This window comes from Chanodichthys erythropterus, chromosome 14 (genome assembly GCF_024489055.1).
Source record: "Chanodichthys erythropterus isolate Z2021 chromosome 14, ASM2448905v1, whole genome shotgun sequence".
Classification (NCBI taxonomy): Eukaryota; Metazoa; Chordata; class Actinopteri; order Cypriniformes; family Xenocyprididae; genus Chanodichthys; species Chanodichthys erythropterus.
Window position 1 is genome coordinate 9,555,088 of NC_090234.1, and position 26,333 is coordinate 9,581,420.

General features: G+C 40.3%; 1 protein-coding gene across 1 annotated transcript in view; it reads right to left on the reverse strand.

Annotated features, from left to right (window-relative positions):
• Window positions 1-90: 90 nt before the first annotated feature.
• The window catches only part of LOC137036191 (coiled-coil domain-containing protein 148-like), a 147,064-nt gene continuing 120,821 nt past the window's right edge, over window positions 91-26,333 (reverse strand). The window contains exon 11 of the mRNA XM_067410228.1: window positions 91-2,302. Coding sequence (XP_067266329.1) covers window positions 2,156-2,302 — 147 coding nt within the window. The 3' untranslated portion in view covers window positions 91-2,155. The remainder of the gene's footprint in view (window positions 2,303-26,333) is intronic.

Consider the following 26,333-nt stretch of genomic DNA (forward strand, 5'->3'; position numbering starts at 1 on the left):
ATGTTCTATATTTATATACAATGCCCTCCATAAGTATTGGGACAGTAAAGACTCTTTAAGACTCAAAAAATTACTCTCTTAGCTTTGGTGTCATGACATCTATAAATATGATTAAAAGAATAATATGAGGCATATGAGATTTAAATCCTATTGAACAAGAATTTCACCAGCTGACGAGGAGAATAAAGGCAGAAACTCCCCAAAACAAGCAACCATTGAAAATGGCTGTATTAAAAGCCTGGAAAAGCATTTCACATTGTGAAACCAAGAGTCTGTGATGTCTATGGGTCACAGACTTGCTCCTGTGATGCTTGCAAGGGATTTACAAATAAATATTAGCTTTTACACTTTTACATTTACTTTAAGTTACACCGTCCCAATACATATGCTCACATTATGAGGGATGAAACTCTAAAAGTGCTGTACTTCTTAGTTGGTAAAACATTTTGTGTTGAAACAGTCAATAATAAAATGTGACATTCTGTACTTCTGCTTCATATTAATCTTTTAATCATATATATATATATATATATATAGATGAATATAATCTTGACACCACAGCTAACAGAGCAATTTTGTCTTCACTATCCCAATACTTATGGAGGGCACTTTAAATATAAAAGAAGATATAAGCCCAAAAATGGAAAAAAGAGCAATGTTAGGTCTCTATTCCTCTAACATGCTGTGTCATATCATGAGGCATAGGCACGATCCCCGAGCACCCACGTCTCCATTCATTTTAAGCAATCAAAAAATCGAGTGAGCAAATACAATACAAACCAAACAAAAACACAGTTTCTCTTTGTGAGACACAATGGGGTATGGTGTATAGAGTGTGGGCACCCACCAGCAGAAACATAAATCGGTGCCTATGTCAAAGGCCAAAAACCAAATTTACATTTCAGAAAAATAATAATAATAATAATAATAATAATAATTATTATTATAATAAACTCGGAATAACTAACTGCACAAGTCTGCACACCCCTGAGCTAATGCTTAGTTGAAGCACCCTTTTATTTTTGTTACAGCACTCAGGAGCTTGGCACAACTTGACTAAAATATTTCCCCATTCTTCTTTGCAAAAACATTCTAGGGGCCATATTTACAAAGAATTTTATCTTAAAGGGGTAGTTCACCCAAAAATTAAAATTCTGTCATCATTTACTTACCCACATGAATTAAGTGGTTTAGTCCAAATTTTCTGAAGCGACACAATCACTTTATATGATGCACAGACTGAATTTAGGCTTTTATGTAAACGGAAACTCAAGTCTGTTTGCTTGTGCGATGAGGTTCATTCTCGTGTGTTACACAGCATGTTTGAGTTTCCTCAATAGGTTTCTTCTCGCATGTCAAGCAGGTTCGGTTGAGCTTCTGTTTATGTTTACTGATCAATGATTATATGTGAATAAAAGCCTAAATTAAATCTGTTGATCATATAAAGCGATCGTGTCACTTGAGAAAATTTGGACTAAACTTCTCAATTCATATGGATCTCTTTATGAACTTTTTGAAGCGTCAAAGTGGTAGCTGCATGGATTGTTAATGGAGGGACAGAATTCTCTCAGATTTCATTAAAAATATCTACATTTGTGTTCCGAAGAGGAACAACATGAGGGTGAGTAAATGACAGAATTTTCATTTTGGGTGAAATAACCCTAACCCTTTAATTCTGAACACAGCCACATACTCAATAATAAAAAAGGTGTGCACACTAATGCAGTTAGCGTATTTCAAGTTTTTATTTTTATCCTTTTTCTCTGTAATGTTTCACTTTGGTTTTCAGTGGAATTGCATAGGTGGCAATTTTTTACATTAAAGAAGCAAAAGATGATATAGTGATATAGTCCTGATATAGTTTCATTTTTTACATCACAAAATAAATGCTGTTTTGGGTGTGTGTAGACTTTCATATCCACTGTACATCATCATAATGTACACATGTACATGTTTTATGTAAAAAAACAACAACTCTAAATTGGAGAGTCCAATGTCGTTAAAAATTAAAATATGACATGGCTCAAAAAGTCACTAACATGTGGATTATGTGGAACAAAAACTTTCATAATTCTTTTATTATTATTATTGTAAGACAAGGTAGACAGTGGTATGACTGATACATGTTAAAAGATGTATAAAAGAATATATTTATTTAATTAATAAAGGCAGTGGATTCCATGTCTCGTCTATGTGGTTTTGGAGGTTGGATCTCATTGAGAATCTGTCTTGCATAAGGGGTGTTATGGAGACCTGCGGTTCTGAGTGCCTGTTCAATACGCACTCTGGGATCAGACACAATCTGAAAGACAGACAAAATAAGTTACAAAAAATATATATATAAATAAAATAAAAAATAAAGTTTAATTATTCATATGATTATTGATTCATTACAAATCCATAACCAAGTCACCATGATTCAAACTGAGATGCTCAAGCAACAGTCAGGGAAATAATCTAAATAGAATACGTACTGGAAAACATTTAACTATAAGTAATTTTGTAACTGGAGTGGCTGTTGACCAGTCAGTCTGCTTTGACATGACCAAGGTTAAAGTCAGTAACTTATCTCAGTTTTATGTTTATTTACAGGATGTGATGTTAAAAAAAAAAAAAAAAAAAAAAAACCTGTCTCACAGTTTGGCCTTGGCCAATGACTTTGCAAAGGTCAGAGTCCCAAAATGTCAGCACAGGTTAACCATTATTACTGGCAGAAACATAATGTCCCATGTACATGAGCAGACAGGGTTTGGCAAACTTCAGAATTTAAAAAATTCATTTTTTAATCTCTTTTACTCTCAAAATCATATAGTGACCATTATTTGTTAATATGCGTCGGGAGTTATGAATATGAAAAACTGAGTCGTTACCTTTTCATTGAAATATGAGCGTCAGCCTCAACTATTGAGAAAAAACTCTTGTGAGATTGTCATGAAAATAACATCGTCGACAAAATAACATCCCTCAGTGCTTTTAGCTTAAAGGCATGCGCATTTTGAGAAATATTGATGGATTCTCATGGATTCTCTCTAACAGAGGATATCTATATTGCCACAAGGCCAACTTCACTTTTATTTCCATAAAGATATTTCATAAAAATAATTTTCTAATTACTTTTCAAAATTTGAAGCTATTTTTAACTATTTTCTTCATTGTGACAATAATTAATTATGACTTTACCATAAACTGCAAAGTGTCTGCTTTCAAATGAGACCTTACTTATGCTTTTAGTGCAAAGGGTTCATGAACTGTATCTGTTTTAGTTTGGGTATGTCATTTCTTGGGATTTTCCAAAAGCGAGGGTGCTGGCTTAAAAATGAAAGGAAGTCTACCCTGTACAACAAACACTGAACCAGACTATTTAAATGTTGTGCAGTAAATAAATGATTGGCTGCGAGGTAAACAGAGGCCAGTCATCTTGTGCAATGTTGTGACTGCTTGCAGATTGCATGTAAAGGACCTATCAGTCTGCGCCCTCTAGAGTATAGAGTATAGTGTATTTAAATATTTATCACATTTGTTATCACTGATTAGCCCTCCAAAAGTTTGGAAATGCCCTAGAAAAGTGAGGCTTTGGACAATATTGGAATGAATCCTTATTAATTTGTGATAATTTTGCACCGGTAAGGGACAACACAAACTACAAAAACATATTTTATTACATAAACAGTTTATACATAGAAAAAATTTTGATTCATCAAAATATCCACCATTACCAGCTATCTGACCTAAACTGGGTTCTAATTGGTTCATTGTATTCTAAACTTAATTGGCAATCAATTGTTGAAGCTATTAAGGTGTGCTGACCCAAAAATCTTTTACAAACCTGGGCCAAGGTTAAACCAGTAACCAGGCATCACAGCTGGCAAAGGGGCATGTCTAACTTTGACATGTATATATTGCCATTATTATTTAATCAAAATGAAAATAATTTTTGCTGGTCTCCAAAGATAATGTCAAGTTACTTTAATGTAATATATATATATATATATATATATATATATATATATATATATATATATATATACACACACACATATATATATAAACACAGACACATATATATATATATATATATATATATATATATATATATATATATTGTGACGAGCACTCCCAGAGGAATCAGCGTCGCCCTGGCAACCAACAGAAAACACCTAATGCAAGGCTGGTCTAACCCCTGTCTCATCTCTTTACAGAAAGCAGTGAATGACCGACAGCCCAGCCACTTTGGAGCACGTTTGGACACCCACTTTCACCTCAACTGGCTTGGAAGAGCACGAAGAGCACACGGGAAGCACCGGCCACCAGAAAGCGAAGCAACACATTTCACCAGTACCTCTTCTGATTTCACGTACCTCTTGTCGAGTGATTCTTCACCCCGTGACAGTGGTGGAGAATGCTGGCAGAACAGTGAGGAATCACCGACAAGGTCACTGCTCCAACCCCTAATTTTTTCCCCTCTTCCTCTGTTTGTGTCACCAGCACCACGGAAGGCGGCGTGCGCATCCCCGTGATGGAGGACGTCTTACAACGCCTCGCTGAAGTAAGCATCCGCCAGCAGCAAATAGCGGAACACCTCGCCACTCGCCTGGGCAGGACGGAGGATGAACTCGCCGCCGTCCGGGCGGCTGCAGCCCAGCGTGTTCCGCTACCTGAGCCTCGGGCACAAGCTACCCGCCTGTTACCCAAGATGACGATGTGGAAGCCTTCCTTCAGGTCTTTGAAAACACCGCCCACCGAGAGGGATGGCCCGAGGACGAGTGGGCACGTGCGCTGGCACCCCTCCTCACTGGTGAAGCACAGAGGGCTTACTTCTCGCTCCCCTTGGCAAGTACCGACAGTTATGCCGAAGTTAAGCGAGAGATCCTGGCGAGGCTGGGCCTCTCCCCTGTGTGCGCCGCCCAACAGTTCCACGAGTGGGAATACAAGCCCCGGGTGCCAGCCCGTGCCCAGGCGGCTGAACTCAGCCGCATCGCCCAGCACTGGCTGTTGGAAGGGGACCCCACCGCAACCCAGGTAGCAGAACGAGTGGTGGTCGATCGCCTCCTGCGCGCACTACCTCGCGCCTACCGACAGGCCGTCGGCATGAGGAACCCACGTGACGTCCGGGAACTAGTGGAGGCGATCGAGCTGGCGGATGCTGTCCATCTCAGCGGAGCAGGGGACCGGCTGCCGCCATTTCCCTGGAGGGTGGTCCAGGAGCGACGCCCGCTCGAAGGCACCGTGCGACCAGTCAGCAGGCCGACGGTTTCCCCACCGCGAGATGAGCCCATGCCAAGTGCAGATCCACTATCGCCTCCGCGAGCCTGGCTGGCAGGCTGCATCCTTCACCAGCGAGTTCCGGTGGGAGCCCCCGAAGCAGAGGTGAAGGTCGATGGAAGACGGTTCCGGGCCCTGTTGGACTCAGGCAGTGCGGTCATCCTCATCCAGTCGCGGCTGTGCACCCCACGAAGCGGCCGGAAAAACTTACTACCCCTTACCTGTGTGCAGGACTTCTCCCCCCAGCCCGCTCATCCCGCTGCCTATCATCGGGGTGCCCTTCGAGCGGATTGGAATGGACATAGTGGGGCAGTTGCCGAAGTCTGCCCGGGGGCATGAGCACATCCTGGTCATCGTCGACTATGCCACCCGGTACCCAGAAGCAGTCCCCCTGCGGAAGGCCACCGCGAAGGCCATCGCCCAGGAGCTGTTTCTGCTGGCCAGTCGAGTCGGCCTCCCCTCGGAGATCCTGACTGACCAGGGAACCCCCTTCATGTCCCGGCTTATGGCAGACCTCTGCCGGCTGCTGCGAGTGAAGCAGTTGAGACAGCCGGGACACTGGCAGGCGGAGCAACTCTACCACATCAACCTCCTGAAGAAATGGGTGGGGACCCAGGACCAGGTAGCTGCCCTAAGCCTCACCGAGCCCGTGGTTGTGGATGTCAACCCCCACCTTTCGGCTGCCCAGAAGACGGAGCTGCAGCACCTGGACAGTCAGTTCCAGGATGAGTTCTCCTCTCAGCCCGGGCAGACCAACGTGCTTCAACACCACATCCGGACGCCCCCAGGAGTCGTCGTTAGGCAACGGCCCTACCGAGTCCCGGAGGCTCGTCGGCAGGCTATTGAGGAAGAGGTCCAACAAATGCTAAAGTTGGGGGTAATAGAACCATCCCGGAGTCCGTGGTCCAGCCCCATTGTGATGGTCCCAAAGCCGGATGGCACCCTCCGCTTTTGTAACGACTTCCTGAACGAAGTCTCTGAATTCGACGGGTACCCCATGCCTCGAGTGGACGAATTGCTGGACCGCCTAGGAAGGGCCCGGTACATCAGTACCCTGGACCTCACCAAGGGCTATTGGCAGGTACCGCTCTCCAACGCTGCCAAGCCGAAGACCGCCTTCTCCACCCCCAGTGGCCATTGGCAGTACCGGACCCTTCCCTTCGGCCTACACGGGGCTCCCGCGACGTTCCAGCGGATGATGGACATCCTCCTGCGGCCCCACCAGGCCTATGTGGCCGCTTACCTGGATGACGTCGTGGTCCACTCCGAGGCATGGGACGAACATCTGGATCGTCTGCGGAGGGTGCTCTCGGAGCTCCGGCGGGCTGGACTTACCGCCAACCCCCGAAAATGCCACCTAGCTCTCTCTGAGGCCAAGTACCTGGGCTTCCAAGTCAGCCGAGGACTCATCCGGCCACAAGACAAGAAAGTCGAGGCCATCCACGCTGCCCCAAGACCCCAGACAAAGACCCAGGTACGAGCCTTCTTGGGGTTGGCGGGTTATTACAGATGTTTTATCCCCAACTTCTCTTCTTTAGCCGCCCCCCTGACAGACCTGACCAGGAAGGGGCAGCCGGAGAAATTATGCTGGACCCCGTCGGCGGAAGAGGCCTTCTCCCAGGTTAAAGCAGCACTTACGTCCTCGCCGGTACTCCGCGCCCCGGATTTTAGCTGCCCCTTCCTGCTGCAGACGGATGCCTCCGAAACAGGAAAGGGAGCAGTCCTCTCCCAAATTCAAGAAGGTGAGGAGCATCCGATCATTTACATCAGCAGGAAGCTGTCCCCTGCCGAAAGGAAGTACGCCGCCGTGGAGAAGGAAGCCCTGGCCATCAGGTGGGCAGTCCTGGAGCTCCGGTACTACCTCCTGGGCCGCAAGTTCACCCTGGTAACCGACCACGCGCCCCTACAGTGGGTGGCCCGCGCCAAGGACACCAACGCCAGGGTGACTCGCTGGTTCCTAGCGCTCCAGGACTTCCACTTTGAAGTTCGCCATCGGGCTGGGTCCGCCAACGCGAACGCCGATGGCCTCTCCCGGATCTGGACAGCTTATGCAGGTCTGTCAGGGGTCATTCCCCATCCACCCGTAATTTCACCCCTACTCTCTAAATGTCTTCACAGGACCAGAACGACGCTTAGGGGGGGGAATGTGACGAGCACTCCCAGAGGAATCAGCGTCGCCCTGGCAACCAACAGAAAACACCTGCACGTCCTTGTCACCGGCTGATTGGTCACAGCTGCTCCCCATCAGCCAGCACACTCTTAAGGAGCACACGCTGCACTCAAACAGCGTTCTCGAACCGAATGCAAGGCTGGTCTAACCCCTGTCTCATCTCTTTACAGAAAGCAGCGAATGACCGACAGCCCAGCCACTTTGGAGCACGTTTGGACACCCACTTTCACCTCAACTGGCTTGGAAGAGCACAAAGAGCACACGGGAAGCACCGGCCACCAGAAAGCGATGCAACACATTTCACCAGGCACCCCACAGTTCTCAATAAATCCACCCTCCGGGGTTTCTGATTTCACGTACCTCTTGTCGAGTGATTCTTCACCCCGTGACAATATATATATATTATATATTTATATATATTATAATTACATTGAGAATTAAATTGTGAAATCTAAGTGAATAAAAACAAAACAATCCACCATAGTCCACTATCCACCTTTTTCCTATAACCCCTGATTATTTCCGCAGCAATATTACGGACATGTGAAATATCACTGTAGTAATATGTCTGTATTGTGTAAGACGTTGTCTTAATCAAAAAAGTTAATTAACTGGAACATTGACTGATGATAATTCAAAGTGATTTCTGGATGTCTAGAATATAAAAATTAACTGCAGGCGGTAGATTCTTGTCCTATTTGGCACGTAAACTTTGGAACATTCTTCCTAGCATTGTACGGGAAGCAGACACACGAAGACACCCGGAAAAAGGATTGTTAGGCTGCATAAAATAGGTCAGCCAGAACCAAGAACACTTCCTATAATACCCAATATACTCATTACATCAGAAGAATAATGGCATCTACACTAATATTAGTCTCTCTGTTTATCCCGCAGTTTACCGTAGTCAGCCGGATGGGGTCGTTTCCAGATCAGATGGAGGACCTCTGCCTAGACGCAACCACAACACATCCCTGAAGTGTTAGCGGAGATTGTGTCAACTATCCCCTGTGAAGCCTTGTCGACAAGACAGCCAGTGGCACAGATCCCCTACAAAACCGTTTCTATACCGCCATGATGAATCCGATCTTCAACCAGATGGAACTGGAATAAATATTTTGATTGTTCCGATCCCAATCTGATTTATGACCCATAATGCTGCCTGAATCTTAATCATGCACTACTTCTTGTTGGCCAGAGGAGAATTGGCCCCCCAACTTTTTTTTTTCTTCTCCATTTTGTCACCTGCTGGAGTTTGGTTTACTTTTCGCCTTTGGCTTGCTTAGTTGGGAATACTTGATATTCAACAAATTTTTGATCTGCCTGCATTGACACCATTGTATGCAAACTGAACTGAGCTGGATGATAACATAACTGTTTCCTCCTGAGCTGCTGTATACATAAATGAACTAAATTAATAACTAATGATTCTTACAATGGAATGAATCAATACTGAACTTACGTAAGCTTGACAATAACACCATTTTCTTCCAGAGCTGCTGTGCAGCCAAAATTGTTTCCCTTTCGAAAGGGTCCGACAGCAAGCGCTCTTCTGGCTGCTGTATATGCGGAGCTGCTGGAATTTGTGAGACATGCTTCTGGCAGCCTGCAGCTGCCGTGAGGGCGTATTAAGAAAGGGGCCACACGCGGACGGCTCGTTGAGCGGTTCCTTCCTGTTTATAGCTCTGCAGCTCCCGTTAGCTTTCCATTCCTTCCCGATCTCCATGTTTGAGATCAGGAGGGCATGGAAAAACCCTAGCCATTCAGATTTGTATCTGAGCCCAGACATACGGGAGGGGGAAGAAGTGAGATTGAGATGGATGATCGATTATAAATGCCAGCGTCGTTTGTGATTGATCCCCCAGCTGAAAGAGCAATTTACATCTGCCCTCTCTTCTTCTTCTTCCACCTCTCTCTCTCTCTTTCTTTCTCTCTCTCTCTCTCTCCCCCTGTTGGAGTGGATGTTGGGAAGGGTTTGTGTTTGAGAGCGGTTTGCTGTCGTGCGTGTTTTCTATCTTCTTTTTTCTGTATGTGTTTTTTCTTTTTTCTTTTTTCTTTTTGCTTTGTACATTTAGCTGTGTGTAAAATTTAATATTGGGTTAAATTTAGTAGCGTGCCGTGCTTTTGCACGGTCCGCCTAGGAATGGCGTCCACAGGTGGAAGAACGCCATTATCTCTGCGTCATGGTTTCAGGTGTGTGCCAGAGTCTAACGCTACAGTTGAGGATGTACTGTTGGCGGTCGGTGAGCAGATAGGTTATGAAAATATAGTTTCGGCTTCGAGAATGAATAAAACCGTAGTTGTGTTTCTTAAAACGGAATCGTTGGTTAATAAGGTAATTGAAAATGGTCTGTGGGTGAAAGAAATTTTTATTACCGTCACTCCGCTGTTTGCACCAGCAACAAAAGTGATTATATCAAACGTCCCTCCGTTCATTGAAAACGAAGTCATAGTGAGAGAACTTGCGAGATTCTGAAAAGTTGTAAGTGAGGTCAAAGCGGTTTCTTTAGGATGTAAAAATCTTGCGCTCAAACATGTAATATCTTTTAGGAGACACGTGTTCATGTTTCTGAATTCTCCGGATAAATTATTGGATGTATCGTTTAGGGTGAAAGATGGTGATAGCTCGTACATGATTTTTGCAAGTACGGAGAGTTTACGCTGTTTTGAGTGCCGGGAATACGGCCACAAAAGAGACTCGTGTCCTCAAAAGAAAATTTTGGACCAAGCTAGGACAAGTGAGACGGAAGAAACATTGGTGTGTAAAGATGTTGAGGTGAATCAGAAGCCAGGAGAGGAAACATCAGGCTCGGAAGAGGGTCCTGTGGCTGTGGCTGAGACGAATAAAGACAATGGATTGGAGGTGAGTGAGAGCGTTGTGAGTAACCTAAAGCACGCTGACAATGAAAAGCCGAGTTGTAGCAGTGTAAATGGTACTGCACATGTAAAAGAGAAGTTCGTAGATAGTGATGTAGGCTTACACGTCAGTGGGCAGCTGTCCGCGAGTATAGAGGAGGAGGAGGAGGATGTTGAAGTCATGATGCAGAGTCAGGATGACATGAAGGATGATGAGAGCTTGTCAGATTTGTTAGATCTCTATAAAGCTGATGATGATTTGTACTCTGTGGAACAGATAAATGCTTTCTTGGATGAGACTAAAGGGAAAAGGGTAGAGATAGGAGATTTCTTCCCTGATAAGGAAAAGTTTGTTGCTTCTGTAGTGTGGGCACGTAAAACGTACAATCATACTGTGTTATCCCAACAGAAACGCTATAGGCTTAAGAAGTACATAACGACGATTAGACAGGATAGAAAGAATGTGAATGAAAGAAGAGTTCGAGGTAAAGCTAAATAGACAGTATGGCTTTATACATGCTTTTGTGTGTGTTTTTTCTTCTTTCCTGCTTTTCTTTCTATTCTTTCTTTTTCATGGAGTATCTCAAAATAGGTTATCTTAATGTGAATGGTTTGAGGGATAGGAAAAAGCAGGCTTTAGTTTCAGAATACTTTAATATTAAGAATATTGCAGTAGGTTTTCTTCAAGAAACCCATAGTAATATGAGTAACGAGTCTGAATGGGGTTTGTGGTGGAAGGGAGAATATGTTTTAAGTCACGGCTCTAATGTTAGTGCAGGAGTTGCGATTCTTTTTAATCCAACTTTAAAAATAAAAATTGTATCTACATATGATATAGAACCTGGAAGATTACTTTTAGTAAGAGTTGAAATACAAAATTTTCATTTTCTTTTTGTTAATATATATGCTCCTAATGGGGGAACAGAAAGGGTTCTTTTATTCGAGAAATTAGGTCGTGTTTTAAAAACTCTTAGTTTAGGAGATATAATTATAATGGCAGGAGACTGGAACTGTACCTTGAATTTTAATATAGATAGAAATGCTGAAGAACCTCACCAGAAATCAGCCTGTGTATTATCTAATATGGTAAAAAATTTAAATCTTGAAGATATTTGGAGAATAAAAAACCCAATGCTTAAACAATACACTTGGGTAAAAGTCACAGATGGTAGAGTTCATGCTGCTAGATTGGATCGTTTTTATATTTCTCGCGATTCAAGAAATCGAGTGGGTAATGTTAATATTATTCCAAATATAATTTCAGATCACAAAATGATAACAATGGACTTTGTCATGTTGAAAGAAAGTAAAAGGAGTTTGTATTGGTATTTTAATAATAAGCTTTTACAAGATAATGTTTTTTGTGAGAATTTTAAATTGTTTTGGGAAATATGGCGAAAGCAAAAAGGAAATTATGGTGATATTAAACAATGGTGGGACATTGGAAAAGTGCAAGTTAGAGTTTTCTGTCAGCAATATTCATCTTATTCAAAAAGGACATTAAAGATCAGAATACAAGACTTGGAGAATGAGATTTCTGACATAGAAGAAAAAATGATGGCGAGGAATGGACTTCAATTGGAAACTGCCCTTTCTGAGAAAAAGCTTCAGTTGAATAATTTATTGTATGATAAAGTGAAAGCCAAAAAGAAGTTTTATCCAAAAGAAGGACATTGATGGACCTACAAAATACTTCTTCAATTTAGAACGAAAGAATAATCAAGGAAAATTGATGGTTGGTTTAAAAAAAGATGATGGTGTTGTTACTTATGATTCTTATGAAATGAGAAGAATTGCTGTTGATTTCTACTCTGATTTATATGCCGATAATGTCACAGATTCTAATTGTAGAGATGAATTATTTTCATACCTTAAAAAGTTGACGCCTGAACAACAGGAGGTTATTGATTTACCAGTTACTTTTCAAGAAGTGACAAAAGCTGTACATGATTTATCATCTGAGAAAGCTCCAGGTCTTGATGGGTTTCCATCTGAATTTTATAAACATTTCTGGAATGTGATTGGAAAAGATTATTTTGAAATGCTTTTAAGTTCAATACAGACTGGGTCTTTACCTAAGAGTTGTAACAGGGCAGTGTTGTCTTTGTTACCGAAGAAAGGTGATTTGTATTGTTTGAAGAATTGGAGACCTGTTGCATTAATGTGTATAGATTATAAAATCTTTTCGAAATGTATTGCCAATAGATTAAATAATTATATGAGTGTATTAATCATGAAAGAACAATCATATTGTGTAAAGGGGCGATGTATTAAAGATAACCTTTTTTTAATGAGAGATGTAATAGATTATGCAATGTACAAGGATTATGATTTGGGTTTAATATCTCTTGATCAAGAGAAGGCGTTCGACAGAGTTGAACATGCTTATTTGTTTGATTTACTTAAGGCTTATGGTTTTGGAAATGGTTTTATCTCATGGGTTAATTTATTGTATAATGAAGCTGAATGTATGGTCAAAATTGATGGTGGATTGAGTGTTCCTATTAAAGTAAAAAGAGGAATAAGGCAAGGGTGCCCTCTTTCAGGGCAACTCTATAGCCTTGTAATTGAACCACTATTGTGTAAATTGAGAGAACAGTTGACAGGTTTACACATTGAGGGGTCAAATATTTTAAATAATGTGAAATTATCCGCTTATGCTGATGACATAACTGTAATAATTAGAAACAGTGAAGATATTAAAATAGTTTTAGAAAATCTTAAATGTTATGGAAGAGCATCATCGGCAAAAATAAATTGGACAAAAAGTGAAGCCTTATGGTGTGGTTCAGAAAGATCTAATGTCCCACAGCTGCCAAATAATGTCACTTGGGGAAAAGATGGTTTTAAGTTTTTAGGAGTGTTTTTAGGTTCTAAGGTTTATAAGGAAAAGAACTGGGAAGGATTACTGGAAAAAGTGCGTCTCCGGTTATCCAATTGGAAATGGTTAATTCCTCAGCTCTCCTACAGGGGAAGGGTCCTGATAGTCAATAATCTTGTTGCCTCAACATTGTGGCATAAAATGGCTGTATTGGACCCCCCTGCTGCTGTCATAAAGGACATTCAGAAATGTCTTGTTGACTTCTTTTGGACTGGTCAGCACTGGCTGAGATCTGCTGTACTCTACCTACCTCTGAATGAAGGGGGGCAAGGATTAATTGATATTGGCTGTAGGATTGCTGCTTTTAGACTACAAGCTGCCCAGAGACTTCTGTATGGGAAAGACGTTAGCTGGGCTCATGTGGCTTGTGGTCTTTTGAGGAGAGGAGGACAACTGGGTTTAGACCGACAATTGTTTTTAATAAATTTAAATGATACTGTATTAGTTGAAATAACTCCTTTTTATAAGTCCGTTCTAAAATCATGGAATGCTTTGAAAGTTGTACGAGAAGAAGGAATTGTAAGAGGATCATGGATTAAAGAAGAACCTCTTCTTTATAATCCTGCTTTACCTATAAACATCTTGAACTCTCATTCAATGCAAGCTGCTATGGTGAAGGCCCAGTTCATAAAAGTTTCTCATCTGTGGACTAAGAGTGAATGGATGTGTTCAAAGGATATGGCAGCAAAGCTTGGCATTAAATCACTTCGTGTTGCTGAAAGATTAAGGACTGAATTCTTATCTGTAATACCATCAACATTTACAGAGTTATTGAAAGACGAGGAAACAAAACCACAATATATTAATGAGATGGTTGAATTTCCAAATTTAGGGGTAAGTGCAGCTGTGGAGACAAGGGCAGGAGATGAAGGAAAGCTGTTGAGTTTTAAAACTCCAGAGCTTAATTTGTTTGCTGATATAGGAAAGAGAGCGATGTATTATACTTGTGTAAAAGTAATGCATTATGAGTCTTTAAAAGATGTTTTAGACTCTAAATGGCAAGGGATAGATGGGTTAGATGGATCACCTAAAGGTAGTTGGAGGACTCTATATAAACGTCCTATTGATAAGAGAACCGGTGATCTACAGTGGCGTATAATACACGGGATAATAGCTACTAATAGACACAGGGCATATATTGATCCAACTGTAAGGGATGAATGTCCTTTTTGTTTTGAACATGAAGATATGTATCATTTATTTTTGCAGTGTGAAAGATTGAAGCCAATGTTTTTATTGTTGGAAGATTGGAGTAAGAATTTGAATTTTGAATTTACTTTAAACGGGTTTATTTATGGCCCGAAGTATAAATATCAAAATAGAAAAACTGATGTCTTAATTAATTTTTTATATGGTCAAGCAAAGTTAGCTATATGGCTAACAAGGAAAGAAAGGATGAATGGGGGTGTTTCTACTGATGTTAACATGATTTTAAAAGGACTGATATCTGCCCGGCTTACTGTTGAGTTCACATACTATAAAATGGTTGGAGATCTTGATGCTTTTAAACAAACTTGGGCTTTGAATGCTGTTTTATGTGATTTAGATGATGGAAATTTACACATGAATGTATGAGATTTTTTGTATATTGATGTAAATTTATGTATTTTGTAAATACTGTTTTATTGGTAATGTTATAATTGTTAAAATAAAGAAAAACTAAAAGTCTAAAAGTCTCTCTCTCTCTCTCTCTCTCTATATATATATATATATATATATTTGTATATACATGTATATATTTTATAAACATATAACATGCTCAGATGCTTCTTATAGACAGACTGAAGGCTGGGCCCAGAGTGATTATTTTTCTAATGGCCTGCTTTTCCGGTTTGATAGTGAGAGGATCTTTTAGGCTTAAAAGAACCCTAGATTCCATCCTTTCATGTAGAGAAAAAAGGAAAATAAGGAATTTTCGGTCTTCGAGCCGCATGAAGTTATGCTGGGTCTATATTTTATGTTTTATTTTATTTTATTTTATTTTATTCTGAGCATGTAGACAGCCAGAAGGCTGGTCCGTCTCGAGCTGAGGCTTAGAGACAGGGCCAGAGGTCCAGTATGGCCACTCGGACACCTCCTCCTTTTCGGAGCAAGGATCAGAGACGGCTGGACTCGAGGAGGAAGAAGCAGGTTTTAAGGGAGGTGATAGATTGCATACGCCAATAGCATGAGTAATCGATTCCCTCTCGTTGCAAGGGCAACTTTACAGCTGCCCTCGCCCCTTCTTCCTTCGCCTCCTGGGTTTTGGATTAATTTTACATACTCAGGTGCTTTTTAAACAGTCAGGCTGACGGCTGGGCCTTTGAATATTTTTCTAAAGGCCCGCCTTCTGGCTTGATAGTAGAGGAGGCTCTTATAGGCTTTAAAGAACCTTAGATTCCATCCTTCCTTGTTTAAAAAAAGGGAAACAGGAGTCTTCGGTCTTCGAGCCACAGGAAAGAGAGCTGGGCCTATATTTATGTTTCTAAATATGTTGACCTTGGGTTCCTGTATAGGTTTTTGTGAGTATGTAATCGGGAAAAGTAAGAGGTGTTTTTGGGCATACTGAAGTTTGATAGGTTGGCTAGAACGATATTGGTGCAGGCCACAAAATGGCCGCCTCTTAGCCACCTGTTATTTAGAGTAGCTGCTCATCTGGTGTTTGCTACAGTAAGTTTGAGTTAGCACTCGTCACTTCAGTTAGTATCTATGTCTAGGTCGGCCTTAATCGGCCGCCTGACATTGTTTGCTTGTTGAGCTTCGCTTTATTTCCTCTTACCTATGGAGATTCGGAGGTGAAGCCCAGGCATTGCTATGCGTGTGGCCCCGTAGGCCCACAGCTTAGCGGCCCAGGCTAGGACTAGGTTTAGGTGTTTATTGTTATAAACCACCCTTTGTATTACTATCCCTTGTGAGGTTGTATAGTTCCTAGTTCTGGCCTCCTCCTGAGGGAGTTGTTAGGCCGTAAGCCCATTTCCCCTTGTTTATGTAGGTGCAATAGCTGAGGTTAACAGCTAAGGTAGCAGGCTGTTATTAGCCTCCCTGGTGCTGTTTTCTCAGGTGGTAGGCCCTTGTCTTTGCATAGATAAGTTTATGCAGTTTATTCTTTCATTTGTGTACACATTGTGTAAACAAAATGTTGTGCTTTTTGTAAAACAAAGAAAACTAACATGATGCGTGATCTCTCGTCTCCCTCTGAACAAAGTCCAATCTGATAGTTCTCAGAAAATGTACTGTAACTTAGTGAATACTAATGACAAAGGTCATTAGTAAGTAAATGTCAAAGGTAGGTAAATGTTTGAGGTAGTAGGCCTTCTTAGGCCTCCCTTAGACCATGTTGGCATCCCAGTGTACCCCCTGTGATTGTATAATTATTGGTACATTGCCTGTTGGAATGTGTAGACTTAGCTCAGGTTGTGTTAAGCTAGTTACCCACAACTGTTTGTTGGGTTTAGAGCTGGTCCCCTTTGAGCTTCATTCCCTTTCAAGACCACTAGCTGGTGCTACGTGTTGCTGAAGTCGTAGGCCTCGCTAGGCCTCCTTTCAGATTAAATGTTGGCACAGTTTTGTGTTGGTCTTTTATGATCCATTATTGCCATCAGCTGCGCCCATCTCAATTTAGCGTAGGCCCTAGGTTAGGCCTCTCATAGAGTACTGAGGTGGAGTGTATACTCCTCTAATTTAAGAGTTAACACTCTGGAGTCGGAGGTATCACCGGCGATACCACCTCGTTTTTTTTCTTACCAGAGTGAGAGAGACTCAAAATACTAGTCAATGTTGTACATACAATTAAGAGTTATAAACCATTTTAATCTGTTGAATATCTTCTTTTATTTGTGTACACTCAGAGTATAAACAAAATGTTGTGCTTTTTGTAAAATAAAGAAAACTAACATGATGTGTGATCTCTCGTCTCCCTCTGAATGAAGTCCAATCTGATAGTTCTCAGAAAATGAACTGTAACTTAGTGAATACTAATCACAAAAAATTTGACTTATGTCTAAAGAAACGTTGAAATGTTTTAAATCACGTAAGTCAAATTGAAAACAAAAATTCTCTGTTTATGTAATCTGTATGAAAAGAGACACATGTCAGACGCCCGTGATTCAGCTCATTATCCACTAATGCGGCCATGCCCACGGGGTGAGAGTGCTATTCAGACGCAAATTCTGAGGCAATACATATATACACCATATAATACAAGATAATATATTTATTATCTTGAAAAGTGTTTATATGCATGTTATAGCGATCTCTGGAAGCCTCTGTTAGTTCCTGGAATGTCACATGATATTTGTGGACTAAAGGTGCACAGAGCACCCTCCGGCTGAAAGTATGAATTGAAAACACAGTATCCAGCGCTCACAGTGATGACAATAAATATTGAATAAATATTATTCCTCTATACAGAAAACTGACATTAACATATGAGAATCCATCAATATTTCTCCAAATGTGCATGCTTTTAAGCATATTAATAAATTACGGTATATATAAGATTTTAAGAGTCAAAATGTGAAGCTTGAGTCTTAGATCTTTTTAATGATGTATAGTTTGTCAACTGCACATTAACATTTAGGCTATATAACAAATATATTAGCCTACATGAAATGCCATAGAGGTAGGAATGTTCAGACGCTTTGCATCACAGAAATACATTATATTTTAAAGTATATTAAAATAGAAAAGCATTATTTGGTTAGAGACTTCAGACTTCTTTTTAAAAAATGTGTATCTTTTGACTGGTACTGTAATTTAACATAGGCCTATACAGAATTTTCTTTACATGATGTGCAATAATACGTGCATGCATGAGATCACAAAAATCCTGTTTTTTTTTTTTTTTTGTCAAGAGTGGACATTAATCCTCTTATCAGCATGTTCACAGAGGGTTTTTTCACAGCCTACCTGACTGAAATAGCTCATTATGTGGCTCATAAGGTGTGAATCACAGCATTATTCATGATGATTCACGCCTCCATACTGTGTTTCTTGACAAAAAATGTCTTAGAAAATGTAAATCTCTCTATTGTTTTATATGAATGAGTAGGCAGGATAATTTTACATCATTTTGAAGCAAAAACTCTAGTCTACAACCTCCAATACCCAGAAGTCGTGTGAACACAGATTTAATTTTTTTTTTTTTGGCCTTATTTCAGTCACTTATGATTTTAGTTTTTTCAATAGCCATGCATAAACGTTATTCCTTCAAAAACACAAACATGTACATACATGTTCCTTACATATTATTGTAGCCTAGTTTGTGCTGAATACAGTGTAATGACACTTTTGTCATTAATATGTTTATGAACAACTGAAAAAAGCACAAATGTCAGGGCATGTCAAAACTTCTCCAGGGGGTTAAGCTGTTACTGAGTATATGGCTTGCTGGCTGGTTGGGTCAGGATGGCCCCCTAGCTGACACCACGTGTTATTGAAGTTGAAGGCCCCACCGGGCCTTCTTTCATATTACATGTTTGCACAGTTCCTAGTGGTTACCGTACACTGCCATTGGCCACGCCCGACTCTAATTAAGAGTAGGCCTTAGGTAGAGTATGATGGCAGAACATGCACTCCTCTTGCTTTAAGAGTAAAAGCTGTTTTTTACTGAGTGCATGGCCTGCTGGCTGGTGTGGTTATGATTGCCACTAGTTGATGCCACGTGTTTGCAAGTTGTAGGCCTTCTGGGCCTCCTGTGTAGCATGTTGGAGTTTGGTTGTGTATGCCTCTCACTTTGAGTTATAACCACTAGCTGGTGCCACGTGGTTGAAGTTGTAGGCCATATTTAGGCCTCCTTTCAGGTTGCATGTTGGCACAGTTTGGTGTTAGTTTCTATGTGTCTCATCACCATGGGTGTGTCATGATTGCCACTGAGGTTATAGGCCTGTTTTTGGGCCTCCCTTAGTTCATTATGGCATATGTTGTACTCCTCTTGCTTTTAAATTTAAAGGTTCTTTTACCAAGTGCACTGCTCGCTGGATGGTGTTGGATGGACTGTTATGTGAGCACTTACAGTCTTATCTGCTGTACTTTAGTCATGTGGTTTGTTCTTGCTTCCAGCAAGATAGATGTTTAAGTGTGCGGCCTTATCAGGATGATCTTGGACTTCCCACTTTGTGACTAAGTATACTAGTGTGATATGTAGTTCTCTATGCAGAACTTTTGTCATGTTGTAGGCCCCTTTCTGGCCTCCATGATCATGTGTCTACAGTATGGTCTATCTGTTAGGTTGAGCTTTGTACTCCCCTGTCAGGGTTGTTTTTGTAATAGTGCTTAGCTCCCCAAGCTGATAATTGGTTGAAGGCTTCCATGAGGCCACCCATTTAAGGTCAGCCAGAGGCTGGTTTGTGCTCCCCTGTAGCAGTTTTTCTCAGCGCACAGCCTCCTCAGTGCAAATAATTAAGTGCTGATTAGATCCTAGGATTGAGCAGAGTATTTTTTCCCCCTCTAGTGACTGGCTAGGGTTCCTTTTGGTTCCCTGGCCACATTCCCTCAAAGGGACCTTCTTTCCTCTGAAGATTTGGTCCCAGAGGCCTGGAGCAGCCTTGGTAGGCTTTCTACGGAAGGCCTCTTTGAGGCTCAGCTAGGGCTGTTGGCCATAGGGAATGCTGTCAATGACAGCCTTTGTGTTGACCCTAGGGTGAGTTGCTATCTGGTGTTTCTTTCGAAACTGCTTGATGTTTATATCTTGGCATGCATATATCATTCCCCATAGCATTTCAAATGCAGAGTGAGTTCCCTTTCAAAAGGGAACATCTCAGGTTACGTATGTAACCATGGTTCCCTGAGAACAGGGAACGAAACTCTGCATTGCCATGCTATGGTGCTACCTGCTGAACAGTCCCTCAAGACGATAAGATACTGACTGGTTCTCTAGGCTCTCCTTATATACTTCCGGGTCGCGCTATGATGATGTCATAGGCTGTCGCCAGCCAATGGTATTGGAGTGGTTTGATTCTTGGCTTTCAGACATTGGTTCAGGTGTGACGTTCCCCATAGCGTTTCAAACGCAGAGTCTAGATCCCTGTTCTCAGGGAACCATGGTTACATATGTAACCTGAGATGTTTCCTGTTACCACTGTAAAGCCGCTTTGACAAAAGCGCTAAAAAGCGCTATATCAATGTTACTAAGCACAACTGAACAATATTTCTTTAAAATATGTATAGCTTACTATATAGTGCATAATAAAACAAACTGAATGTAATTTGTTTCACTTGATAAACATAATTAATTAATTATTAATAATAAATATAATAGCATATTAAAGGATAAGTTCACTTTCAAATGAAAATTACCCCAATCTTTACTCACCATCAAGCCATCCTAGTTATGATAAACACAATCAGAAATATATTAATAAATATTCTGACACATCCGAGCATTATAATGGCAGTGAGCAGGATCAATGAGTATGAGCTAAGGAAAGTGCCTCCATCCACATCCATCCATCTTAAACGTACTCCACATGGATCCGGTGGCCTTCTGAAGCAAAGCGATGCATTTGTGTAAAAAAAAATCCATATTTAACAAGTTATTAAGTAAAATATCTAGCTTCCATCAGACCACCTTCCGTATTTAAAGTACACATGAAATCAAAATTGACCTTATTTATTTTGTTAGCTCAAATTGCTAGTTTTGTGGTGAACAATTCATCCGTGAAAGTCAATCCACACAAAAAAATAGTTTGGCTTCATAATATTTAATCAAAATCTGAAAATGCTCCTCCCCTCTGCAATGGTGCCCCTTCTCTAATGACATCAGTTTGACGGCTTGGGTTGTAAACACTTAAACCACTCCCCTCCAACCGTTAGCGAGAGATGGAGAGGAGGAGCGCTAAAATAAAACTCTGCCCTCTATTCAATATTCTGTTTCACTTGGAAATACGTCACAGCACTGGAGAAAAGTCGTTTGCAACTTCCGGTTCACGCGGACTCACAGTTCAAAAAGCTTCCACTACGTCCTACGCCTTTCCTATTCAATTTAGGGAAAAAGCTTAACTGACGCGACACCAGTTCCGCTTTTTGCGTAAGTTGAATACAGAAGCTAGATATTTTACTTCATAACTTGTTAAATATGGATTTTTTTTTTTAACACAAATGCAACGCTTTGCTTCAGAAAGCCTTTATTAACCCCCCAGAGTCATGTGGAGTATGTTTATGATGGATGGATGTGGATGGATGTGGATGGAGGCACTTTCTTCAGCTCATACCTTTATAAAGCTCGGATGCATCAGGATATTTACTAATATATCTTTGATTGTGTTCATGAGTAAGAAGAAAGTCATATACACCTAGGATGGCTTGGTGGTGATTAAAGCTTGGGGTAATTTTCATTTGAAAGTGAACTCATCTTTTAAGTGAATAATTAAACATTAATTTTTTTTGTTATGCTAGTACATAAGCTAACTAATACAGACATTAACAGTCATTTTAACATAGTTCAAATAGCATTTATCAACATGATTTTGTAGTCAGGTGCTAAAAAGAGTACCTATTAAAAGTTATTTGAGCCATTGGAATAGCTTGGAGTCCTAACAGAGACACGATTACTCAACCAGCTCTGAGCAGGATGCAAACCGTGGGCATGTAAATGTGTTTACCGTTACGGTTCCTTCACAGTAGAGCGCTTCTTGAGGCCAGGGGAGTGAAGTTTACACGCACAGCTCTTACTGGCCTACGTTCATTACACAGGCAAGTGTGTTCATGTAGCCAATGTGAATAAATCTAGATATAATTCAAAGAGACAAGATAGTCTATGCATGACCTGTCATTTTATTCTTATCTAAAACGAGGTGATCTGAACATTATGGAGCGCCAACACTCTCGGGGGTAATTTTCAGTATGTGTTTCATTCATACTCAAAGCCGGAGGGCACTCTCTCACAGAAAGTCCAAAAAGGATTTGTACAAGTTATAACTTATGACGTTCCAAGCTGAATAAAAAGCAGCAACACTTTGACTGATGAAACAAAAGAAGAAAAAAAAGAAAAGAAAAGGAAAAAAAACACTATTGCAACAAGTTATGGTTTATGTGTGCTTTTCAAGCCATCTCGAGTACAGTGTCCATTTTAGGACATTCTCACACCTCAGTCATATAACGAAAAGGCGTCATCCCTCAGACTAAAAGGCTTCAATCATCGAACAAAATGGCAGGTCTCAGGAAAAACAACGTCAGGTGTCAGGTCTCAATTGTACAATTAGGCATCGGACAAGACAGCTACAGACTAAAAGACATCAGATGAAGCGGACTCAGACAAAAAGGCATCAGAAGAAACGAACTCAGACAAAACTGCCTCAGAAAAAAAGGCATCAGACATAAAAGCATCAGGCAAAAAGGACTTAAGGATGCAAATTGCCCCACCTCAAAGTGACGTCACGTGTACGCAACTGTTACAACATGTTAGAACATGTTCTAACTGTTAAATGTTACACTAAGATGTATAAAACATACTGAATTATTTTTTAATTTGTATCATTCGCTAGTTTTATTTGCATGTATAAAAAGTTAGCTAAATAACACATTACTTGCATTGCAGACTATCGTGAACACTTATGAAAATTAACCATGGTTTTATTATAGTAAAAGTGTGGTAACTATGGTTTTTTTGTTAGATTGATATTATTTGTATAACAATAATTTTACTTCAAATCCCACCATAAACTATTTGTGGTTACCATGGTTAACTGCAATTTTTTGTTTTATTTGTAGTAAAACTATGATTCATTTTCATAAGGGAAAAAAAATCTTTAGAACTATTAGACTGCGTTTTTATAACCACAGCTGCTTTGTGTACAGAGGTTACCAGGGAAACGGCTTTATTTCTGCTATTCCAGCGCCACCTACTGTCGATTACATTTTAATTAAGATAATTGCTATTTTTCTGCAGAGTGCTGACCAATGTGAAAATCGCCATGTTCTTCTCTGTATAGAACCTCATCCGATGTCTTTTAGTCTGAGGCTGTTTTGTCCGATGCCTAATTGTACGAGACCTGACACCTGAGGCCAGTTGCATAAACTTAGTCACTATATGAAGACTGTGTCTTAAGAACTAGTTTGACCAAATTGCAGTTAACCAAGGGGTAATCAATGTTATTTTTCCAATTCAAATTACACCAATCTACCTTTTTATGTAACAGACTTTAAAAAATCATGACCACTCTTCAAGAAAAACATTAGTGTCTTAACTTTTAAGACTAGTCTAAGTGGTTTATGCAACCGGCCCCTGACGTTGTTTTTCCTGAGACCTGAAGCCTCTCAGTCTGACGCATGATGCTGTTTTGTCCAATGATTGAAGCCTTTCAGTCTGAAGCATGACGCCTTTTCGTTGTATGACTAAGGTGTGAGAATGTCCTAAAATGGACACCGTGCTCAAGGTATTTATTGACAATAAAGTCTATGAATAATGCAGTGCTAATTTTAAATGTTTAAATGTTTTTGAAAAGAAGTCTTTTCTACTCACCAAGGCTGCATTTATTTAATCAAAAATACAGTAAAAACAGTAATATTGCTAAATATTATTACAAATTAAAATAGCTGTTTTCTATGTGAATATATTTTAAAATGTAACTTTCCAGTGATCAAAGCTGAATTACTCCAGTCTTCAATGTCACATGATCCTTCAGAAATCATTCTAATATGCTGATTTGGTGCTCAATAAACATTTCTGATTATTACCAATGTTGAAAACAGTTGTGCTGCTACAGATTGTTGTGGAAACCCTTTTTCAGGATTCTTTGATAGTAAGTTCAATGAACAGAATTTATTAGCATTTATTACATTAAGCATTTATTAAATATAAATCTTTTATAACATTACAAATGTCTTCAATGTTACTTTTGATCAATTTAATGCATGCTTGATGAATAAAAGTTTTAATTCTCTCTAAAACTCTCTTTTTTAATCTTATCACAAATGTTTGAATTGCATCATGGTTTCCACAAAAATATGAAGCAGCACAGCTTTTTTTCAACATTTATGATAATAAGAAATGTTTCTTGAACAGCAAATCAGCATATTAGAATGATTTCTATAGGATGTGACACTGAAGACTAGAGTAATGATTCTGAAAATTCAGCTTTGATCAGAAGAATAAATTAGCTGTTTTCTATGTAAATATATATTAAAATGTAGTTTAAATTGTAATAATATTTCACAATATCACTGTTTTACTGCATTTTTGATTAAATAAATGCAGCCTTGGTGAGCAGAAGAGACGTATTTCAAAATCATTAAACAATTGTAATGTTTCCAATTCCAAACATTTGACATGTACTGTATATTTTATAAAATCTGTCAATTAGACAAAGGTCAGATAAAAATCAGTATTACATCTGACATTTCTGTCCCCCTCACTTCTGAAATGATGGCTACGCCCCTGAGTGCAACCTTATTATTGAAATGATTTGTTTCAGTCTTTTTTTTTTTGCTTCAGTCTGTAACTTCCCCAAACCAGAAGTGCCACACATAGGTCACATTCACACTGTCAGTTTTTGGGATTGACAACCATATTTGCTTACAGGTGTGAGTCTCAAAATGTCCCATTCAAAATGTCCCATTCGTGCAATGAGTCAAGCCCGTATCTCTTATTTGTAACCATAATGACAGTGACCAATGTAATATTAAAGATGGCGATGTCCATAAAAACTGAAAAGTCTCATCACTTTTAGACCAACTGAACCACGGGTTCATCCATTCAAACTTCAATAACCAACAAAAGCATCAATCTGATGCATTTTGAGATGCTTTTTTTGCCAACCTGGGGAGAGCTGGTGAAACTTAACTTCAGCCATGAGTCAAAAATTATTATGGCCTCCTTACTAAGTATTATGAAGGGGGATAGAGATTCTTTATTAGTGTCGATTTTCAGTCTCTTTTTAATGATAGAATTTACATATCTGTCAATCATCCCCACTTGCTATTTGGGGGATGAACCTAGCGCTATGATTGGTCAAACTCTTCTTCTTTTGCTGTTGCTTGATTTGAGGACTGCACGTGCACAGAGGCGTCACCAGGTCTTTGCGTAGTTTAGAGTGACAAATCGTACCAGCATACTTTGAAGTCAAAATGTGTATCCGCTACACAAATTGCATACAGGTTGGCAGGTCTGCTTATTGATAGAACGGTGGACCACTTTACCTTCTGCCTTGTCAGTCCCCTCACATCAAAATCTACCTCCTCAAAAACGGTAGCGTTAGCTAATCATTTTCCACCAGAGCTTTAGCTAGCTGGCTAACGTTGCGTACTCTCTTGCTGTGTTCAATGACTCAATTCATCAAGCTGTAGCTAACGTTAGCTAAGTCTATGTCAACAGAACTCCTGGGTAACTTAACTTGGATATACCAGAAAATATTAAAATTATTGAAACCATCACTCACCAAATTCAATCAGGTAAATCGCCAAGGCCAGGCGTGCTTTTAGCTTCTGATGGTGTTCTGCACTGGTGATGCAAGGCCCTTCGCGTTAATATTTCCATGCACTCGCGCTCCCTTCTGGCACGCACACCTGTTAGCAGTTCACTGAATCGCAGTTCGCAGTTCACTGAATCTCGCACTCCCTTCTGGCACGCACACCTATTCGCAGTTCGCTGAATCAGTTCACTGGATCTAACACCTTAAGATGACGCACAGCTCATATCTCTGTCACTGTAAGTTACCGAAAGCGAAACCACACACTAACTATACCTTAGAAGACCGTCTCTCTCGCACTGTATGACGTGACAGACAACTAGTTGTCCAGTCCTGTTCCGTTCACACAGCAAGGAATTTCTGAGAATCCGGGTGTGAGTTCGGTTATAGAATGCGGTTGTCACTCCCGTAAATAACCGTACTGCGTGTGAATGTAACCGTATTATAGACTCAAATACAGGACTGACAGCCGTATTCTGCTGCTGTGTGAATGTGGCCATAATCTAAAATAAGCAGTCTCGTTAGGAAAAAGGTGGATAAAAATAAATTATTTAATTTATGATTTATTTAATTAACATATGAAATACAAATTATAGGTGTCATTCAACATCTAGTGTTTCTGGAAATAGCCCATATTGTATGTGCATGATATAGATGAATAATTAATTCTAAAAACCAACACACATTCCGGTTCAACAAAAATGTAGGTTGAATTGTTGGTCTCTGTGTTGACTAATAAAAGGCTTCATGTGTGTTTGTGTGTGGGAGGTGAATGTGTGTG